The sequence below is a fragment of the Tachysurus fulvidraco genome, chromosome 26 (genome assembly GCF_022655615.1).
Source record: "Tachysurus fulvidraco isolate hzauxx_2018 chromosome 26, HZAU_PFXX_2.0, whole genome shotgun sequence".
NCBI lineage: Eukaryota > Metazoa > Chordata > Actinopteri > Siluriformes > Bagridae > Tachysurus > Tachysurus fulvidraco.
The window spans coordinates 11039572-11062556 of NC_062543.1; the positions used below are offsets into that span (position 1 = coordinate 11039572).

At 40.4% G+C, this 22985-nt stretch overlaps 1 protein-coding gene across 5 annotated transcripts in view; it reads left to right on the forward strand.

The window, feature by feature from the left end:
* specc1 (sperm antigen with calponin homology and coiled-coil domains 1) overlaps window positions 1-22985 on the forward strand; it is a 69152-nt gene that overhangs the window by 27322 nt on the left and 18845 nt on the right. For all 5 annotated transcript variants that reach the window (XM_027178643.2, XM_027178645.2, XM_047808958.1 and 2 more), the window contains 9 exons: window positions 7902-9439; window positions 12670-12877; window positions 13271-13344; window positions 13622-13797; window positions 17416-17582; window positions 17957-18057; window positions 18138-18210; window positions 19102-19228; window positions 20263-20365. In XM_027178643.2, the coding sequence (XP_027034444.2) occupies window positions 7902-9439; window positions 12670-12877; window positions 13271-13344; window positions 13622-13797; window positions 17416-17582; window positions 17957-18057; window positions 18138-18210; window positions 19102-19228; window positions 20263-20365 (2567 nt within the window). The remainder of the gene's footprint in view (window positions 1-7901; window positions 9440-12669; window positions 12878-13270; window positions 13345-13621; window positions 13798-17415; window positions 17583-17956; window positions 18058-18137; window positions 18211-19101; window positions 19229-20262; window positions 20366-22985) is intronic.

The window sequence follows — 22985 nt, forward strand, 5'->3', positions numbered from 1 at the left end:
CTCAAGCTCATTGTGTAACTACAATGTAGAAACTACATGTGCGTGTGCTCTGTGTTGAACAGCAGCAGAGAGACTTCCTGAAAGTCCCATATTGCAGAGGATTCCTGCTAACCAACACGCTGTGGCGTATGCAAACAGAAGTATTTATTGCAAGGGGTATTGTCATGTTCATGCCATTTCCCCCTCTATTTTCAGGTGATACACACTCTAACCAGCTGCTCTTTACTTGCATTACCTGAACTTTTCATGGTTCAGGTCATTCTTTTCTGGCACCGCTGAAATTTCTGCAACTCTCCCAGACCGATTGTTTCATTTGGGGAATATTCTGTGTGTTTTTTTTTTTTTTTGTGCAACTCTAAGATGCTCCACATGAACTGTGTTTCCTCAAAATACTTAATGACAGCAGCATTCTTTGAAGACTCATACACTGGAGACTGACACAACACAGACACGGCATCGCTCGGTACTGTATCATCACACAGAAAGAATTACACATTATCAGCATAAACCAGTTTAATGTGGAGACGAACCGTCTATCAGGACCCCACAGCCTTCAGCGGATATATGGAGAACGTTCACACTCTACAAAGTTATTAAGAGTTCAAGCTGCCTTCTATTTGTCAAGGCAGGTGTGTTGTGTTTGAATGTGCCCTTGTCCTGTTTGTCTACGTCTGATGTAACCCAGCGCTGGTGCATCTGAATCCAATTACAGCATTTTCCTTCTTCGGGTGTTGCCATGTTATAAAAACCACACAATGATAACCAGTAAGCCTGCCAATACGTATAAAAGCAGAGCACGATCACGGTAAAACAACCACATTGTCCCGGCGCTCAGTAAAATCTGTCTTGTCCATAACCGTGCATCCCTAAAGGGCCGAGCAATGCCGCCGTTCAGAAACTTGAACGGAACTTTTCAGAGAGCCTGTTAACCATCATGTTTTAATTGTTCAATACCAATTTAGTCCCAGTCACAGAAGCTATGTTATTTCACTTTATATTGATCCTATCAATATGTTCTATTGTCCTTTGGTCTCGTGGCAAAGGATGCATTCTGTGTTTAAATGCCTCGTGTGTTTAAATGGGGTTTATGAGTATGTGATGACTTGCACTGACTGATATTCTGGGATTTTACAAAATGTTATCCTGATTCTATTTTAGGTTTGTTTTTTGTCTACAGAGAACTAAAATATTACGCTTATTCTGGTCGACAACCAAGAACATTGCGTCTACCGAGGGACAAACCTCCTAATACCTCCCTGTTTTTAAAAAAAGGAGACGTTTTTTCGCTTGAGCAGAATGAATGAGTCGTGCCAACTGCATCTCCATGAAGGCACGGCCTCTGAACTGTAGTGTATAATCTGGCGCTAACGACAACGGACTATGATGCTCATACTGCAAATCCACGCATGGGTGAAGAGTAATGATTTCTAACGGTACAATTCTGAGAAAAGTTTGGGTTCCAATCCTGACCAGGATTTGTCTGTATCACCCTGAACACTCACTCGCCGTTAAGATCATAGATTTACATATCCATAGAATTGCACCATAGAATCCATAGAGTTGCTGTGTGTTGGAGATTAACCCCACATTTGCTCCCCAGGTTCTCCATACAATTAAAAATGTCTCCCGTGGCAGTCACAATTATTTTAATCTACCACTGTATCACCAAATCTGATAATTGCATGTTGCCCAAAGATCAGGAAGAGCAATTAAGATTAAGATCAAACATTTCTTTTTTTAGCCTCTGTAGATTTACTCTTACTTTCCTGCCAGAAAAAGAATAAATAGGTTGAGAGAGTGAAAGAGTTGAAACAAACAATTCTGTTTAGCCTGGATTGTTCAGCTAAGGCCAAATAAACATGCCCAAGTACATTTTGTTGGATCTAGAAAGCTCGTTGGGTTTTATAAGCTTCTTAAAAAAACATGTGTTAGAATTTGAAGTTATGTTCTTGAAGCAGCTAAAATCCTGTAAACATGCTTTCTGCCTCTTGCAGCAATCTTTTGTGTCACTGCAAATCTGCAAATCTTTTCCTTTTATTGGAAATAAAAATTTTGGTCTCGGCAAATTGTCACTCGTCTTAATAAAAAGGCTCAGAGAGAATTGTGTGTGAAAATGATGTGCACCAATATGACTTTATATACAGTGGTAAACAGATCCATCCGCATTTCAGTGGCACTTTTATTGAGGCTGGATTTTAACTGGTGTTAAGCACATGCTATCCATTGGGAGATTTTGTAGTTTTTATGATGTTAATTTATAACCTATGTGTTGAAAATATTTAACAATGCAAGGATTTGGCTACACGGTTACTGCTGATGTTCTTTTAGCACATCACATTGCACCTTCAGTATGTCTTGTGATAAGAAATCATTTGGGGTTAAATCTTGGCACAATCCAACTGACAAATCAAGTTCAGTTCCCCACGTTTATAAGGTATCTCTGAAGGGATCTGTAAACTTTAAGTTCAGGAGATTTTCTAGACCATGTGGACTTATTTTCGCTGTATGTTTGGGGTTATCTTGTTAAAACTTCATCGCTTATTATTCATGTAACTCTTCTACCTGCTGCTTTAACAATAAAGTCTTGTTGTACGAAGTAGCACCATCATGTATCATGAATGTTTCAGATGTGTATTCAGCATGCACTTTATTTCCTTTTGTCAATGTATCAATAAGGACCTTTGAGGAAATATTGTGTTCACTGACTTCCTCTTCCCCTTGAAGCTTAGTGATGTTCCTCTTGGTCAGGCATCTGAATGACTGCGTGGCTTAGTTGAGTGCCCAGCATTTTCGTTCGAGCACGCTAAGACACTTAACAGTGCCACATACTCAGCAAAAATGACGTGGTGGTTCATCATAGGACGTGCTTTCTGGCTTTTGGTGTTCCACATTGGGAAACAGAGACAGTGCTTCACTTAGACCATGAGCTATGACTAAGGGAAGGTCAAGCCTCGGTTGTCTGTGTGAATTTAAATCTCCTAAACCTCAGACTAAGCACAATTATGAGATTGGACATCAGAACCAGTGTAGGGTTGTATTTTCTCCACAGGGGTTAGTAGTGTGAAATAAATAGCAGTACGCAAAGCAAAATAAAGTCTGTGGACTTCTGATAAGCTAGGAAGTCACAGTAAATCTTTGCACTTTCCAGCACAGAGGGGGATTGAATGCCTATTTGTGAAGTACACTAAGCAGAATAGTAAAAGAGCTGACTCACTGTGAGGACTGACAGTTTGATGTGTTACTGCTGAGAGCAGTGTAGCTTATACAGGCACTGTGGCAGGCCATTACATGATTGCACACAAGACTGCTATGCAATTTCCTAGACCGGGAACCAAAGGATTTACTCAACAATAGCAAAAGGGAAAAGAAGAAAGATGCTTTGATGTGCCAGCCAAACTCAAACATTTCCTGGAAAATAAGGGTTATCATCAATCTGCTGTACATATAATATCTGTGCCAAATAGTTTATGAGTAGATTAAATGAGGAATGAACGTTGTAGCAGTCAAAGTGTCTTGAGGAACAAGAGGGTTCACAGTTGACAGTTTCAAATTCCATTAAAAGTGTTAAAAACGTTATAATAAACTACTAATACTTGTTAATACATGCTGCTTTTTGGATCAGACGTATTCCTTCAAATAGTATTGAAGACCGTTATGTGTAGGACGAGTCTGACCTGAGGTACAGATCGAGGTGCTGTAAACATTCCTCCAGGCTCAACAAATACTTCAATGCTGCAGAGTCCACATGATGTCACATCCTGCTGCAGAGCAAAGGCAGGGCATTTGGGGGGGGAAAAAAAAAGAAAGAGTCAAACAGCTTTTGGCATCTGCATCTGACTTGCCGGGAACGCCTAAGCTTTAGGGAACCTGTGACTCACCTTAAATACTTTAGATTTGTATTTCCACAGACACACTATTGCTTTAGCAGACTCTTGTATATGTCTCAATGAGCTGATACTGAACATCATTTCAACTCACCAAGTACTCTTCAAATTACGTTACATTTACAGCATTTGGCAGACGCCCTTAACCAGAGACATGTACATTTATCTCATTTCATACAACTTGGCAATTTAGAGTTGAGGACCTTACTCAACATCCCAATGGTGGATGTATTGTGGAGCTGTCAATTAAACTCGCGGCCCTCCGATCAGTGGTCCAACACCTCTAACCACTAAGCTACCACATCCCCATTTACAGTGTACAGTTGTAGAAGAGTAGTGATTTATAATTGCCTCTGGTATCACCCAGAAGATTTTCGCTCCTCTCGACTCAATACTCCTCATTTCATCTCAGGTAGATTTACCTTGCCTCGTTTGCTTCTGCCTTTTTCTCTAATAAGTGAAAAAGGCACACAAAACCGAAATTGAACCAAGCAAGGGATGAGGAAGGAACAACTTCTTGTAAAATTACTGTTTCTGATGGTAACATAATGGGCTTCTCAAATTTTCGATCGCACACACCATTTTGCATGTTACCACGCTGACGCACATGGAACTTTTATCCTGTTTTTGCCGGCTTGACAGGATACAAAGTGGAATGGCAGCAGTATCTTCTGTCTCAGTACTGTGTACATGTGTGGAATCTGCTCCAATGTGCCGGTCCCGTTTTTACTGGCAGGACAACAGGAAAGGGCGACAACCTTACAGGACCTACAGTAACTCCTCAATAACACGTGGAAAAATGGCCTTGTTTGAACTTCCTCTTCTACAGAAGGAGGATTGTAACCATTCAGCTAATTCGTGTAAAGGTCTGAGGAGCTTTATGAATGGAAGCTGGCCTCAAATCAGTGCAGACTGGTAACTCAGTGCAGAAAGCACACAACCTCAGAGGAATTCTTAGCATTCCAGTCCTGTCATGTTATCCACAGCGCCTTGCCACTGTTGCAAGACAATGCTTGACTCATGGCTTCCAGTAGTTGCTTATCTGTATGCACTCTGGCATGCAATTAATTAGTCCTGGGGATATTTAAAAATGTACTGTACTCTAACAAACAGGTTATGCAGAGAACCATCCATATCTTCTACTAATAGTCCAAGCCTCATCCAGCATGAACGACAGATGACTTCATGTCCTTTAACCATAATGCAGTTACACGCATAAATGAAAATATGATTCAGTATGATACAGTGGTGTATCACTATATTATAAAAGAATAATATTTGAAAAGTTATGTCACATGGTGCTTTTCCTGATCTGAGTCTGTCAGAAAATGTGGCTTGATTGCAATCGAGAAATTTTGTGTTATTAGCACCAGTAACATTTCAGTCCATGACCATTAGCCATCACATACTGGGAATCCAAACTAGCCGAAAGTGAAAGATTCACTCACCTAACAGCATGACTAGGAAGAGTGTGTAATTTTGTGATTTTGAACCTGAACAGTCAGTCTGTCAGAATCGTCATATCGGTATCATACACACTTTTTATTGGAGAGAACATTTTAAATAAATTTAAAAAGATAATAATGAAATTAGGCATTACACTCATGTAGTAACTTAGAAAATGATGCCACTCACTGCCTTGTATAACTCAGTGTCGAAACCCAATAGCATCAGTGTCCTGTTTTATTCAGATGATGTATCACCATCAAGAAGATGATTTACTCTTTTACACTGGGTCATAAAAAAGGAGCCTCCCTCTTTTTTTTTTATAAAGGACATACAGGACTTCTCGTATTTCATTTAAAGTCTATCTTGTGACACATCCTTAAAATGGTGGCTTTCAGTAGCTGTACAAAAGCAGCTTTCTCATTTTCCCTTTTTGCTTTGTCCTTATTTCCAAGCATTCAGGCCCTCATTGTCTTTCCATGCAATTTGCACGATTTCTTATATTTCATACTTTATTTTGCCTTGCACTCATTAAAATAAATACTGTTGTAATCTAACTGTTGTTCGATACTTCTGTTTGTGTGACTGCAGGACAGACATTACTGTATACTGGTTATGAAAATTCCTGTTATGCCTCCCCACAGCCTCAATTTGTCCTCATTCAATAGGTGTGAAACATCTTAAGTGTTACTATGGCTACTATGGAGATTTCTAGAGACTAGAACAGGTTATTAGGCATTATTTATATCTGCATTAATATTTAAAAAATTTAATTAGCAAAAGTCAAATGGAATTAATTGGATTTTTTTTTCTCCATTGTGTGCCCACCTCTAAATACTATTCCAGTTCATGCAGTGGAATAATGATAATACTTCTGAAGTTCTCTATTAGATTCCCCCTTTCTGTATATTCTTATTCAGCACACCACCTCCACTTGGCTGTAAAAGCTATTACTTTTTTCTTTGTAGTGCTTATAAGCCTTATTCGGTTTAAGACCAATGAGGTGAGAATATTTAGGGGAGGAATAAATGGGTTTCAAATGGTAACGTGACAACTACTTCAAATCCGTCAAATCTTGATCTTGAGGAAAGTGGGAACACGTGGATTTGTGGCAGGTTTTGGGTGGATTCGAATCAAATCAAGAGCCTTGTTGCTATGCAGAGTGATTCACAAAGGTATTATTATTGGTCTTAAGTGTAGGTTTTAAAACCTTAGACTTTATAGACACCTTTTACCACTGCCTTGGACAGGATTCAAGGTCTGCAGTTGAGAATTACTTTTTGCTTGACAAAGCATCCTTTGTAAAACTTTGCAGATGCGGTTTACTTGTGTGTCCATGATCCAGCTAGGTTAGAAGTCATGCCGAGCATATTGAAGATGTCAGCACATTCGACTACACATTAAGACACGTCTCTGTCTTCACATAAAGACATCACATTTCCTCCCAACTACTGTTTATTTCTGTTTAGTCATCATTTCAGATCTCTGTAAACCTATGGTTTGACTTTACTCCACAGAGAGATAAAGACACGTAGCACAAGATAATTAATCAGGATTGCAACATTCCACTCACATACTTGTCAGAGAAAGCTTGCAAGGGTAAATATTGCTTTAAAATTCTTATACAAACTATTGCACATTATTAACTGATATCACATCCAGCACATCCAACTAAGGTTTACTCTTATTTTGTGTAGTCAATAGTCATCCAATGAGTTGGCACTTTTTGCCCCGAAGCACAGTGTTTTCATTGTAAACCCCACATACTGTTGTAGAACATTCCCTGCACTACAGGAGCTTTGTCATCAGTTTCAGAAAGAGCCCCGTGTTTGTTTGCTGATACTTCTAATGCCAACAGTAAACCTTTCACAATACAACTGTACACACGGGGCTTGTGTTACCCATAGCCAATTTTATGGGTTGTGTGACTTTCTGGTGTCACTCGATGCTTGTGGTGTCGTGGTTGTAGTACAAGAGGCAGTGCCTGGTGGCCATTTGAATGCGATGATACAAAACATTTTCTGTCTAGTCACTGACTGGACTGAATGAATAATGTCTAACACTGATACTTCGAAATGAAAGATGGGATTGTAGGATAGACCAAGTGACCTCGACAAAATCTCTTTTGAATGGTGGTCAACTAAAAGAAATTACACTGCTACACTGCAAAACATTGTTCACCCTTTACCATGAACAGAGTGTGTCACATACAGAAAATTCGATGAAAATTCTTCAACACCGCTGAAAATTCAATAATATTGGCTCCCAGGTGGTGCTAGATCTCAACAATTCCACACACATTTACACTGCCTGTAGGGCAAGACAGTTAAACTGTGAGGTCATGTAGGTGAAAAAGAGCAAGTTTCTTCCCAGAAGAAATGCCTTGTTACTTAGCATGAGATGCAATTTTAAAAATGCTTGGTGGTTGGCTTTATTTGTCTCAGAAAGCACATGCTTGCTTTTAAACTTCCTAGCTAGTGGATGGGAATGGATAAACTGGCAAATTAGATGCAGCATGCATTCACAGCCAATCATATCATAATTGATCAATCTTACTTTGTTTCTCTGTAGGTATCCATTCAACCAAAAAGTCAGGAATACCTGCTCCGCGTGACATCCCCCAGACCATTTCCAGAGACCGCACTCCACTAAGAGACCAGCTAAGGACCTCGTCTACCAAAAAGATGATCCCCAGTGCAAGCACATCTAGCTTGTCTGCCCTTGCAAAACATTCCCGCAGTTCGGTCAAGTCAAAGGTAGAAGCCGAGAGTGCAGACAGGGCCCTTCTGGAGTGTCAGGTTAAAGAACTGTTAGCTGAAGCCAAGGCCAAAGAATTTGAGATAAGCAAGTTACGGATGGAGCTGCAAAGGTACAGAGGGAAAGCCTCTCCACAGGAGGCTGGCACACCGGATGGGACGCCAGAGACGCAAATCGAGTCGAATTCCACAGATACACAAACATTAGTTGAGGAGATGAAGAAGAAGAACAGGTGCTTTCAAAAAGAGTTGTCTGTCTTGCAGCAAGAGAATCAGACTCTAAAGGAAAAGGTTATCCTTTTAGAGAACTCTCCAGTCTCGTGTGATAATACCATTACCAGTTCTACATCACTATCCAGTCCAAACAAACCCTCTCTGAATGGGGTTGTACCAGAGATTTGCAGCACCAAAATGGCAGCAGGTGGACCACTCCACGGTAGCCCAATTAAATCCTCTGTATCATCTGGTAGCGACATTACCAAAGGGTCTCCATCACCGGACTCCTCCGAGTTTGAGAAAATCCCACTGTGCTCAGACTCAGTCAGTAGCTGCACCAAGGGCATTGCACCAAGCCCCAAGGAGCAAGATCTATCTCTGCAGTGTCTCACAGAGCGCATTCAGAAAATGGAGGAGAGCCACCACAGCACAGCAGAGGAGCTTCAAGCCACTGTACAAGAGCTAGCTGACCAGCAGCAGGTCGTACAAGAGCTAACAGCAGAGAATGAGCGTCTATCTGAAGAGAAGAGTCTTTTGCAGACCTCCCTGCAGCAGCAGAGGGAACGTGTTGAGCTCTTGGCACAAAAGAACGAGTCTTTGCTACAGAGACTCAGAGAGCATGTTCAAAATCAGGAGGTTGAGGCTTCCCGCACATCTAGGGCTGCAGAGCTGGAACAGCGTCTGGCTGAGCAGGTAGAAAGCTCACGCTTTGAGAGGGAGAAACTGGTGGACATTCAACAGCAGCTTACAGGGAGTCTAAGAGCTTTGGAAAAAGAGCATCAGGAAGCACAGGCAGCTGTAAGAGGCTTAAAAGAAGAGCTGGAGATCCTCAAGGAGCAGGTGGAAAGAGAGAAGGAGGCTGGAGCAGAGGCAACAAGGCTAACAGTGGAACAGCATCAAGCTGTGGCTGCTCTGAGGGTGGAGAATGAATGCTTAAAGGCCCAGGTTGAGACAGAGAGGCAGAAGGTGTTGGAGCTGAATGCATTCCAGAGTGCTAGCAACAGCACAGAGCTACAGGCCTTACTGAAAGCTGCACACACAGACAGAGACAAGCTGGAGCTTATCTGCACTGAGTTGAAACAGGAGCTGCTGCAGGCTCACAAGGACACAGAGCGGATTCAGTGTTTGCTCAATAAGGTATGTGTCTCAGCTACAGAACCTTCTCCTTGTAACTGTCTCTCTATCATAGACTCACTGCTTTAAAACATGTACTCTTACTCTTCAGTCCCAGAAATACTGGGGTTGGGGCTGTGCCCTTGACATGTCTACTTCTTGTCACTTTATTCTCAGGATGTTCTCTAACCAAAATCCATTCTTCCTGCACCAGACTGGAGCAATTTACACCTTTACATTAATTTGACACGGCACTGACATGGCAAGGTTTGGTCCAGGATCACACATTGATTTGGCTACACAAAAAGTTTGACCAAAAACAACAAGCACTTTAATTCCGTTTTACTTCATAACATTTTTAACTTAACAGTAGACACTCTCAAAGCACCTTTACAGATATCCTGTTCCCCACCGAACAAGCCAGGGGTGTCTGAGGTGTTTGTTTGTTGCACTGTTGCCTAGCTGTTATCAGAGTGACCTTTAATGAACCTTTACTGAACAAGTCAACAGACTAATGGTGGTATAATGATGGTAGGTGGACAACAGGAACAATAAAAAGGGCACATCATGCTTAATTACCAGTTAAGTAATTGTGGAAATTTTGGATTTTTCACTATTTAAAAACAGGCACAATAGCAAAAATTTCAATACAGCAATTTAATTAAATCATTTAATTGAAACATTTCTCAATGGAAAGGATTTCTCAGCGTTTAGAGTTAATGGGTTCATGGTCACTTTTTCCGTTGTAGTTTCTGTGATTTGGTTTCAGAATAATTCTAGGCAAACATGCTACAGTTTATGCAATGCTACAAAAACAAAGAGTCTAAAATTAAATATTGGTACATGGGATTTGATACACTGCACAGCGTTGTTTGGAATTTAGCCTTGAATTTGGCCTTGAGCTCATCACTTGACATGTTAGTCCATGAATGTCTGACGAACACGATTAGATTCTGCACACACACATTACGAGTATAACTGCACAAACACTTGCAGAAAAGCTATATAACAGTCAAAGGTTGTTCAAATTCTTCTGTGAAGAAAATTACAGAGGGTCTTCTTTAACTGCACTCTCTGTTATTAACTCTTTTTTCAGTTGCATTGTTGTTCTATTTATATGCTTTAAAGTCCACATCATCTATAAGAATGAAAAGATATGCATGCGTGACAGTTATGAGTCCTGTACCTCATAAACCTCATTAGCACATAATAACTGTCCCTCCTTTAGTCTGTCTTCTGACTTAACTGCTGCCAGGGAGCCAAACCCTTCAGCTCGCTCCTCGTTCTCCTGTGGTGGCCGTCAGCGTTCTTTAACAAGAGCGATCCTAAATCCATTTAGGCTATAAAAAAGAAATCTGCTGTCTGGAAGCATGTTGAGCTAGCTTTTAGCTTCTGGTGTTAAGTTAGATAAGGCAAAGTGACTTATCCTGAGCCAGGACAATTGGGTGGGTACGATTTCCTATGAGCAAATTAGCAAACAATTTAGAAAAAGATCAACTAACGTTGAGTAGCTAACGGGACACATACAGTATCCGGCATGCAGAACATCGCTATTTTGCGTTCATTCTGATTGCTTGCCTAAATGCCTTTTTTATGTTCATACAGTGTAAGGAGCTCCACAGAAACACTTGGAGCTTCGCCTACGCCTTTCCATGGCAGGCGAAACCCTGACTTAGCTTGTCGTACTTTAATTTTGCTAGTTTTTAAGTTTAGACGCAACCAAATGATGTGTCTTGGTAAGAACACGTGTAACCTTGTCACCAGTGACTTTATTATTTGTTCACCCTAGAAAAGAAACTGATTATAATAATATATTTTTAGCCTTGGGGACTCTAAAATTTCCCCTCGATGTAAATAAGTGTGCGAATGTGTGTATGCAGGGTGCCACACAATGCACTGGCATCCCATCTAGGGTGTATTCCTGTCTCACGCCCAGTGTTCCCTGGATAGAGTCCAGACTGTAATTCACCGCCATCCTGCCCAGAATAGCAGTTACTGAAAATGAACGAGTGAAAAGAAAAAGAAAAGAAAGAAAAGGAATTTAGGCTGCAACTTTGGAGAGGAGACTGTAACTTTCTGCCAACATAACTGCTATTTTCACATATCTATATATCACTTGTTTAACCTGCTGTATCACATCCATCCTTACTTCAGCATGCCAACACTGTCAACTGTTCTGAGAGGCGTATTAAGTTTGACCTTTTTGTCAAGAATTGAAGTTTATTATTGACCTTAAAACTGAAAGTAAATAGTAATAGCACATCATAAATCACATCTTGTGCATTATTGCAGACTGTTCAAATTTGCTGACCTTAATCGAGAACAGCACAAATACTCCTGCTCAGGTATTTGTCTTATACTTCCTAAGATAACGTTTGTAAAAAGTAAAAAGTTTGTACAACCGCAGAGCATCATTTTCATATGAATGAGAGGGAAGTAGCCTATTTCATGTTCTGCTATAATACAACAGGAGGTGGAAAGTCGTGTTACCTTGAACAGTTGAAAATATTGACAGTGACCATTAATATGTACACATGCACTGTGTGGTTTGCCTCAGGTTCGTTACCTGTAAGTGTACTCAATCATCAGTTACACCAGAAATGACTCAGAAATTGAATTGAAATCATAAACCTATAACAGTGAGCAATAAACAGTGATTTAGTAAAGCACTCGTAAATTAATTAACTATTCATTCAGACTAGAGAGAATTAGGTGTGTGTGTGGTGTGTGTGTGTGTGTGTGTGTGTGTGGGGGGGGGGGTTAAGATGTGGACACATGCCCCACCTCATTAATTGGGATCGGACTATTGTAGACACTGAGTGAGGTTCATTTCTCTTTGAAGATCACTGATGTTTTACTAAATTAGAGAGAGAAATGTGTGCGTCTTTATGCCTCATGGAAATCCGACAAGGTTTAAACGGCATCGTGAGTTAAAGTAAACTCGCAAGCTTAGCATGAATAGTTTGTAAATGGAATTAGTTCTGGTAGCATCGGTCCAAATGTATGATGATGATCCAGAGGCAGAAAGATTGTCTTTCTTTTTTTATTATTCTATTTGCAATAGTAGTATAATTGATATGTGGACTATTTTGATCATTGTAGGTGAGTTTAAGGTGGAAGTCACAGGCCAGGAAAAAAAAAATTCATCTGCTTGCTGGATGAATGGCATTTTGTCAGCTGCTGAGTTTGTCCGTTAACTCCATTAGTACTCCAGGAGTTTCTTAACTGTTTCGAATCATCTTGTATGTGCACAGGCTGAAGCAGACCAACAGAAGCATGTGGAGAGTTTGGAGTCACAGGAGCAAGATCACAAAGCCAGCATGCTTGCACTGGAGCAGAAGATCAGAGATGACGAGAACCAGATAAAGGACCTTAAAGACACCATTTTTGAGCTGGAGGACCAGGTGGAGCAGCACCGGGCAGTTCAATTACACACCAACCAAATCATCTTGGACCTAGAAAGTATGAAGCCTTCCTCTCTTTCTTTCTTTTGCACATAGCTCTCTAGCTGCTTTAAAAGCATGAAAATATGAGAATGTTCTCCCAGCCCTCTTCCTGCTGAAGACTGGAGGCTGTAATAAGCAGAGTTTTCTCTCAGTCACGTTTAACCCACTGCAACAGCTTAAATAAATTGGGTGGACTGATACTTTATTATTGTCCTTATTCAAACATTTGACATATCTGTTTAATCATTCCATGCCAAGCTTTAATGAAATCACTCCACTTACACAACATAAATATAAATATATATAGTTGTTAATCTTTCTAGACAGCTGAGTTTTAAACAAATAGCAACAGTTTTTTTATACCTGCAGTTTTATTTGGTTTTGTTCTGTTCTGTTTTGTTTTTTTAAGGTCAAATCAAGCGGCTGGAGGAGCATAAGACCGAGCATGACAAGCAGATGAAAGCCATGAGCAAACAAATAAAAGTAAGTTTGGTAACTTTTTTCCCACCATTAACCTCCCCTGTTTGAATTTAATTATGAATCGAATGAATTACATCAAATTAACAATGGAATTTACTCAAGCCAGCTTGTTAAGATTAAGCACTGACAGCTGTCTGAGTTTAGGCGGATGTCTTCAAAATAGTCATTGCAAGATTTGTAGCCAAATGTGTTTGTGTGTGTGTGTGTGTGTGTGTGTGTGTGTGTGTGTGTGTGTGTGTGTGTGTGTGTGTGTGTGTGTGTGTGTGTGTGTGTGTTTTAGGAGGAGACACAGGAATGGCGGCGTTTTCAAGCTGACCTGCAGACGGCCGTGGTCGTGGCGAATGACATAAAGGTGGAGGCTCAACAGGAAGTGCGGACACTGCGCAGACGGCTGCAGGAGGAACAGGAGCGCAGTTCCAGGCTGGCTACAGAGCTCGAGCACATACAGGGGGCCAGGTACAGTAAAACTCTTCTCAACTCAGGAGCTCCAGTCAGTAGCACGTACTGTTGTCTAAATATAACTGGATCCAAACACGCGTTCTGTCTTTTAAGCAGGTCGATTTACAGATCTCGCAAAATGATAAAGTTTCTCATTAAGTGGCAGCTGAGTTTTGCATCAGTTATAACATAGTATCTAGAAGACCATCATTCATTGGTATTATTCACTTATGGGATTTTAAGGCTCACAGGTTCAGGGACTTCTACTGAACTCTTCAGACAAACACCGAAGTCACAGGAAACGACCGAGCTGTAAAACCCTCTGCTGCTTTTATATCCTTTGCTTTTTTACAAATCCCTGTACTGTCCTCTCTCGGCTCGTTAAGACAGTGCTGTCTGAAACCTGCCTGATATAGAGCCTGCTCACTACGGTCACTTAATTCAACCTCAGTCTTATAAATGCTTCACAATACATTTGAATTCTTTTTGTATTTATCATTGGTTTTCATGCAAATTAAATCATAAGACACAATATCATTAAGCACTATATATCGGTGTCTCTGATATTTACATTTAATCATTTGGTCGAATAACCAGTAGAAATATGTAGAGCATTAACACTGCTTGTCACGTGTGCACATCTGCCCTCTTAAAGGCCGTAGATTAACCCACATAATGAATGAGACGTGGCCAAGTTTCAGCATAGGAGACAAGTCTCGGAGGTCACGGTATTGTCCGAGCGGTCCTGTAGTTTTGTGTCCTAATCCCCTGTGTGTGTCCCCTCTCCTATCCTGCTGGATGTTTTCTCTGCGTCTCCTGCATGATTCTGCTGAGCAGTAGCATTTTCATTTCATTGACGTGATTTATTTTTCTGTCTCTTCCCTTAACAAGTCACTCCACGCTTTGATTTTCCGGTTGCATTTCCTGTAGGTCTCTGAACGAACGGGTGCAGTCGAGTACGTTTTTATTGAATACTGATCTAAGAGCTGATTATACATGTGATCTTTTTTCAGGTCCGTACCAGATAAGTATGGCAGGTCAGTTTTCAGTAAACATATCGGCTTTTAGATTGCAGTCGAGCAGAAACAACAATACCGTATCTGCTAAATCTTACGAGGTTGCTCCAAAAACTGTAGCGATGACACATTTTGTAAGTCTCGAGGTTGCCAGATCATTAAAGATCTGCACATACCTGTATTTTACTCTCCCCACTGCACCCAAACGGACTAGCCCATGTACCTCGCTATCCCGTCTTCCTCAGACGCTCCCTGAGGTCGCTCTCTAAAGGATTTTCCTCAGACATGACCACCTTTATATAACACCCAGGTGAGTGTACTGTTAGTGACAGCCAAGCTCTTGTACTAAATGAGTAGTGAATGGATGGAAGAATTACCAGAGTGGAAGAATTAATGACTGTATGTAAGAGCTTGTGTGCTGATCTTATTATCTCCTGCCTTTGGTCCTAATGTCTGAATGGTTGTTCTTTCTGTCCTTTATTTGAATGTGCTTCCAATTTTGTTTCCTGTTTTTGCTTTGCCTGGTTTGCTGTGCTTATTAGTTCTTCTTTCCACCTCTTGGTATTTGGTGCCACCAGCAGTTCGTGGCAGTTACTGCGCTGTTTCTTATGAACATTTTCTAGAAAGTATAAACTGAAAGCCAAAGCTGGTATCTTACATTAAATTGCCTGTGAGGTTTGCAGATTTCATTTAGGATAAACACAGTGCTAATGCGCATTCAAAGACATGCATGATAACGGAATGAGCATCTGACCTGGTCATGTGGCCATACATAATGGCATAAGGTGTTTAGAACTTCTGGGTTGTTTATTTCTTCATTTATTTTAAATAAGATGCATCGGATCCCATTTCATGTGGACATTTTGTTTTCTCCTTTGTCTTTCAGAATCACTGCTGGATCAGCATTTGAAAGCACCAAGACAGCAGTGGAGGGAAAATAAAGAATACAGTATTATACTCAGTTGACCGGTTGACAGTATTAGTGTGTGTGTGTGTGTGTGTGTGTGTGTGTGTGTGTGTGTGAGTGTGAGTGTGAGTGTGTGTGAGAGAGAGTTTCTGTCTACTACAATTTCAGTATTGCTGTGTAATAAATGAATCTTTAACCACAAAAATGCTTCATTTTTATTAATTTTTTTAAAAATCACATTAATTTTGTTTGCATGAAAGACTTAATGAAGTATTTATTTGCAGAAAGCAAGACTGGAACTTTTTACAGTTGGATCACAAGCAGCATAAATTATAAATTGACCTTTTAAACTGTTCAAACTGCATTTATTAAACGAACAGGTCGCTTCTGTTGTTTAATAATTTGGCTTTAGCTCGTGCTAATTTGTGAAGAATCCAATGTACTGATAGTAAATGTTGGACTAAAGGAGTAAAATGCACATCTTTTATGGGTATTTTTTAACAGATTATATAACATACAGCCTTGGAAAGATTTGCATTGCAACTAAACTAGCACTTTCTGTGTGAGTGTGTTTTGTTGGTCGTGTGTATTTTCATTACAATGACCTGCTTGTGTGATTTAATTCTAGTATAATTTACTCTGATTGAGTCGGCGTAACAGTTCCATTCTGGCTCGCTCTGCCTTGTGGTTTCACACACTGTACTGTTCATGCTTCCTCTGAGTGTTTACATAAACAAGGATGCGCTTTGTATAACCGATGTATTGACTTCTTTTTGTCTGATAGTCCAGTTTCCTGTGTATTTTACAAGATGTAACATATTTTATGACTTTTAATAACCCGAATGAATTACATTCTTTAGCGTCATGTCTGCCAGTCACCACTAGATGGCGCGATGGGATTTCAGTTTTGTTTTAGTTGAACACAATAAAAAAATCAATTCAAAGGATTTTTAAAATAGTTTTTAAGACCGTATAACAGTATGAGATCTTCTCCTCAACTCTTAAACACTGAACACTCCTTCGATCCGTACGTCCTTAATGAAATACTTAAATATCTCAGGTTTCGCTAAGCCATGAACCGCATGCTCGAAAGCATACAATATTCTCTCTTGATTTTTCAGCCATACAGCACTTACAGATATATAACTTTCAGGATATAACCGAACCGCAATTATGATTGTACATTCATACAGAAAAGCATATTTTTTTTGTTTTTCATTTTATTTTAAACCTTTGTTACTGTGACATGTTCACTGATGTCAAAAAAAAATGCTGTTAATTTGGATCGTTTACGGTTATTAATGTATGATGGTGTATTCACCGTTGATTGTTAATCGATTTGGCATTAATAAATCATTTTGTTATGGTTCTATACACGGCTGCGCGTCTTTTCTCTGGAGCTTCCTCTGGGATTTTGGCTTTTGCTTTCCCATGTTTCAGCATCTACAGGAAGTCGTATGTACTTGTAATGGCTTGGGACCAGTTAAGAATTCAGTGTTTGTGAAGTGTGAAGATGTTTATGATTATTAATATATTACGTGTGAAATATCAGAACGCATGCTAACTGATGAAGATCGGCTGTAGCGGCTTGGGATTAATACTCAATGTCGCATTTTGTTATAGTTCAGTAGTTCAATTTAAGCAGCAACTTTTTTTTTACTACCATCCAAAATCTTCCACTTTGTATTGCATTTGTATTTGTTTGATTGACAGGTCACGGAAAGAGGAAGGGAGTCTTTCGGACTCGGAGAGCAGTCCTCAGTGGTGTGGAATTGCCATGTCCCAGAATGCACCTGGTAGTGAGGGCGAAATCAGCACACCTTCAGAGCCAGAAGCCACCGTCAAATCCCTCATCAAGTCCTTTGACACTTCTGTGAAGAGTGAGGACTCACATTTTCTTAGATTCTCTTATATCACTCTCTGTTCAGTTTTGCATACTTTCTGACGTCATATATGTTCAACATTGCTCTAAAAAAAAAGATTAGAAGGTTTATTTAATGCCCTTGTTATAATAAGACAAAGAGTTGTTATTGATGGCTGTAACAATTCATCTTAACTGCATGTAATCATGGCACTTTTACAATGGCCTCATGAAGCCTGGTCCAAAAGGCTGTCAGGGTGCGTTTATCAGCTAATGAATCACCGCTGCTCAGGACACAGGCTCCAAAAGATTTAGACTTGTGTGTAACCAACCCAAAGCTGTATTTCAGTCTCGCTGTCAATTTGGAATTTTTTTTTTCTACCTCCTTTTCAGATGGACCTGCCAGTACAGTGCAGATCCCAACGTCTCCTAGAAGCCCCCTGAGTGGAATCCCAGTACGCACGGCTCCTGCGGCTGCTGTCTCGCCCATACAGGTGCTACACAATCCCACCATATACGACTGTGTGCTTTATTTGTTCCTTTGTTTAGAAATGACTCATTTGCTTCACCACAGCGGCCTTCGTGTATCAAACCTCTGTCTAAATCCCTGGAAAGAAGAATCAATCTGGTGGATTCGTCTCACTCAGGTACTCATCAAGTTTTTATACAAACCGCAGCATTGTTGGCGGAAACATTCTCGCATCTGATTGGTCAGGAAGTTTCACAGGTTGAAATGTTAATGCAATATCGTTTGTATAGCAACAGCTCCAACATCGCCTTCTCTGGTCAACATTGGTGCAAATATTTTTTTTTTTTTTTTCAGGGTTTAGTATGTTTAGTGCGTAGGTTATTTTTATTTATTTATTTATTTATTTATTTATTTATTTATTAAGGTCAAGGGACACAATAAAGGATGGTAAGGGAACCAGTGTTTATAGCTTCTATAACATATGTTTTAACTTAACTAGATTCCACAAGGTAAATTTGAACTCTTGGCAAATTACTGTGGTGTAAGAGGAACAGACATCAAACCACGCTGTATTGTACTGCTATTAAGAAATAATCCAACGGTATACTGACATCGAAGATGTCCCAATATTATTCCTTACATCACGCTCAGCTTATTATGGCAGTGTAACGTGTATAAACTCATACACGGTTTGAATCGTACCTTCTTTTTTGTTTTTATTACAGCAATGAACACAGCAGTTCCATGTCAGAGAAGTCAGTGTGCCTGAATTATCAGCCCCTCGAGCAGGCAATCAGAGACGTTTTCTCATTCTTAGCTCTTTTTATTCATGTTTCTCTGACACGGTTTTCACCATCAGTCTGAAGTGAAATCACAAAAGTCCCAGCTGTGTGAATCAGAGTCACTCATCATGGGAGTTTTTTTTAAAGCACCATTGCCTACAATATGAGCACAATATGACTAACTCTGGAAGCTTTGATACATCATTAGTCAATGTTCGTTTTTGTCTTCCTTGTTTTTTTGTTTTGCATCTGTAACTCAGCTGTCAACTTCTCTGTCTCGTTTTCAGTTGACGAGTTAAAGCCTTCGTCTCTGATGAGAAAGAGTCCGTCCCTCGAGTCAGTCATCAAGACTCCAGCCGCTCTGAGCGGCAGAACTTCCTCATTCACTTACAGCAGGGCCAACAGTAAGCTCAAGTAAGCGCACACACACACACACACACACACACACACACACACACACACACACACACACACAATGTTAGACTGATATTCATACACCAAAATATGGCTACTGTAACCTCCAGGAAATTTACAGAACACAGAACTACTTTACTCTTCATTAACGTCCACTCGAGGACACTTAGGGATCAGTTCAGAACAAAAAAGTTCTTCCCTTTGCAAAGCAGAGCTGTATAGAATTTATCTTCATTTTACAAATATTTCTGACGATATGTGAGCGGATACATACAAACCCTCACGGTCATGACAGAACAATGACATAATCATGCTGTATATATTTTTATTGCGTTTAATTATTAGTATTTTCAATTTAATATGCTTCTTCTTCTCGAACAAACAGAAATCTCCTGCCATCACAACACACAGTCACCTATCCAGGAAAAGGATAACGACTAGAGCAAAGTCGTTCCTTACTGGGGAATTTCTACACTTGTTGCATTCCTGCGTCTGTATTAATGTACTTAACTTAACGAGGTTGCCAGATATTATTACATTATGAACACAAGCCGTGTAACTAAACCTTTTTTAATAAAGTACAGTATAGGAGCTTATTATCAGTGTACAGTACTCTCAGTGACTGTGGTTTCATTTTACCCCTAATGCATATTAACGGCGGTTCAGTCAGCCTCGGTGCTCACACTGTGATTTCGAAGAGCAACGACCTCAGTGTCTTCCACACTTCCCAGGATCTTTCATCCTGTCATGCAGCAGAACTCTAAAACTCACCTTCTCACTCTTACATTAATGAAAAGAGAAAACACTTGGAATAGTGGGCACATGTACACCTGGACACACCAGCTCCTTACAGCATGCGCACACACGCACACACACAGACACACACACAAAGACCCAAAGTCATAAATTCAGATAAGCATATTTTAAGTGCACATAAACATCCACAGATGCAGTGTGAATGACATGGTGTGTGTGTGTGTGTGTGTGTGTGTGTGTGTGTGTGTGTGTGTGTGTGTGTGTGTCCCTGGTGTCAGTGTGGAAAGAACAGACCCTCTGGCTGCTCTGGCGCGGGAGTATGGGGGATCTAAGAGGAACGCTCTACTGAAGTGGTGCCAGAAGAAAACAGAAGGCTATCCGGTAAGGAGCACAGGCTGTAACCTCCTAGCCTCATATCACCTTTGCTCTCTCTTTTTCTTTCTCTCTCACTCTCCCAGTCTCTCTTTCTCTCTCTCTCTCTGTCTCTCTCTCTCTATCTCTCGCTTTCTCTCTCTCTCTCTCTGTCTCTCTCTTGCTTTCTCTCTCTCACTTTCTCTCTCTTGCTTTCTCTTTCTATCGCTTTCTCCCTCTCTCTCTCTCTTTCTCTTTCTCTCCTCCTCCCTCCCTCCCTCCCTCCCTCCCTCCGCCCTCTCTCTCTCTCTCTGTCTCTCTCACTTTCTCTTTATCTCTCTTTCTCTCTCTCGCTCTTTCTCGCCCACCCTTCACACACACCCCTTCATCACCACCACCACCACCCCCTCCCCTTCCTGAGCATGACTGTAGAGCTTACAGTGTACAGGAATAGAATCAGGCAAAGAATAAAAGGAACAACAATAATAATGATGATCACAACAACATTAGTATTAAGAAGTAATTAATTAGGACTTAATCAGAATAAAATAACATTATATACATGTGGGACATGAGGTGCAGTTGTTCCTCAGGTTGTGGCAGTCAGTCACACATTTGGCTGCAATCATCCAGCGTTCTTCTTTTTCTCCCAGCAGCACAGGGAGCTCCTCTATATTACTCCAGCTCTGAAGCCCAGGGATGATGTCTCTTAATGACTGGAAGTAATGTTGGGGAATTTCTTTATATTTGTTGCACTGGGTGAAGAAATGCAGCTTTGTCTGTACAGCTCTGAGTCCGTCTTGTCTACAGCACCAGGTCTGTTTGTATCGGCCCTGTTCTACTGCCAGCCCTTGTGTTCACTCGGTCTGTATTTACTCAGGGTCTTGGTTAGGTAGGTTACTGTGGCTAAGTAGGTTACCACAGTGTATTGTCCTGAGATTTGGTCAGTTCTGACCAATAATTGATGCATTTTTCTTTCTCTTTTGTTATAATTTGTTTGGGTCTGATTGTGTGGTTCTGTGTGTCCTGTAGTGTTTTGGTGAGATCAGATGAAGATGGGTCAGTAAGTCTCACGATGAGGAGACAGAGACAGGCTTCTTTTACCACTCAGCTCTTAGTAGTTCAGGGCTTTGTGACAGAAGGACAGGGGGTCACTTGATTTGATGTGTTTCCAAAAATTAATGGCTGGTTTTTTGGATATTTAACAGCTTAATTCTGCTCTGCATGCAGAGTCCAGGGCTTTTCTATGCACCTGTAGGAGGCATTCACAGGACTCTGTATGCAGGATTTCACTTGGATGTTTGTCCCATTTTTTCCAATCTGTTTGTGTTAGCAAACCCCACACCTCACTGCCATCTTGTGCAATGGGTTCAATTACTGATTTGAAATATTTTGATTCAGATTCTAATTGGAATTGTTGTGTTTATTGTTTTTCTGATAGCATAGAAAGCCCGTTTTGCTTCATCCCTGAGTTCATTTACAGCCGTGCAGACGTTTGTTAGTGATCCTTAGACCTAAATATGTGTTTTTTGTGGATTCTTCAGTAGGATCGTTTCCAATTATGAACGGTGGGGATTTCTCAGAGATCTGGGTCTTTTCTGAAAAATGAGTGTTTTAGTTTTTTGGTGGTTGACTGTCATGGCCCGGGTCTGACCAAACCTTTCAAGCAGAGATAGTTGCTGTTGTAGTCCATCTTTGGTGGAGGACAACAGAACCAGATCATCTGCATATACTGTAGAAGACACTTGATCTCTGTGTCCAGTAGAGTGAGACCAGGTGCTGGGGATGTTTCTATGCGTTTAGCTCATTCGTTTATGTAAATGTTAAACAGTGTGGGATTTAAGCTGCATCCCTGCTTCACTCTTAAAACTTTCTGTATGTTTTGTGCCCGTTGTTTAAATATGGGGCTTATGAGTCCTGGGCAACAGATCTCAGGGAAGTGACCTACACTGAGACTTAGGTTAAAAAGTTATTATGGCCAGTCAGAATTTAGTCCACAGGCTTTCTTGGGTTTTAATTCTTTTAGTTTAGGTAATAATTCTGTTTCAGAGATTTGGTATTCTAGAGGATTTTGGTGATAGTTTTTCACTAATTTTATGTTGTTCAGGATTGATGGGTGAAGGCGGTTGAAATGTTTTACCCAAACATCTCCATCTTGAATGGTTTAGCTTTCTTGATTTTTTTTTTATTTAATACATTCCAGTTGTTGGAGTTAATTGATTCTTCAATGGAGTGGATTTGTTTTTGGAGATGCTGTTCACTTTTCATTTGGAGTATCATTTTATATTCTTTCAGCGTCTGAAGTCTAGAAGTCTGTCTAGAGCTGTGTGCTTTTGATTGGATATGTAAGTTGGACAGTTGATTGGATACGTGTCTTAGACTGTTGATTGGATAACTAAGTTGGACAGTTGATTGGATACCTAAGTTGGACAGTTGATTGGATACGTAAGACAGTTGATTGGATACGTGTCTTAGACTGTTGATTGGATACCTAAGTTGGACAGTTGATTGGATACCTAAGTTGGACAGTTGATTGGATACGTAAGACAGTTGATTGGATACGTAAGTTGGGCATTTGATTGGATACGTAAGACAGTTGATTGGATGCGTAAGACAGTTGATTGGATACGTAAGTTGGACAGTTGGGCCA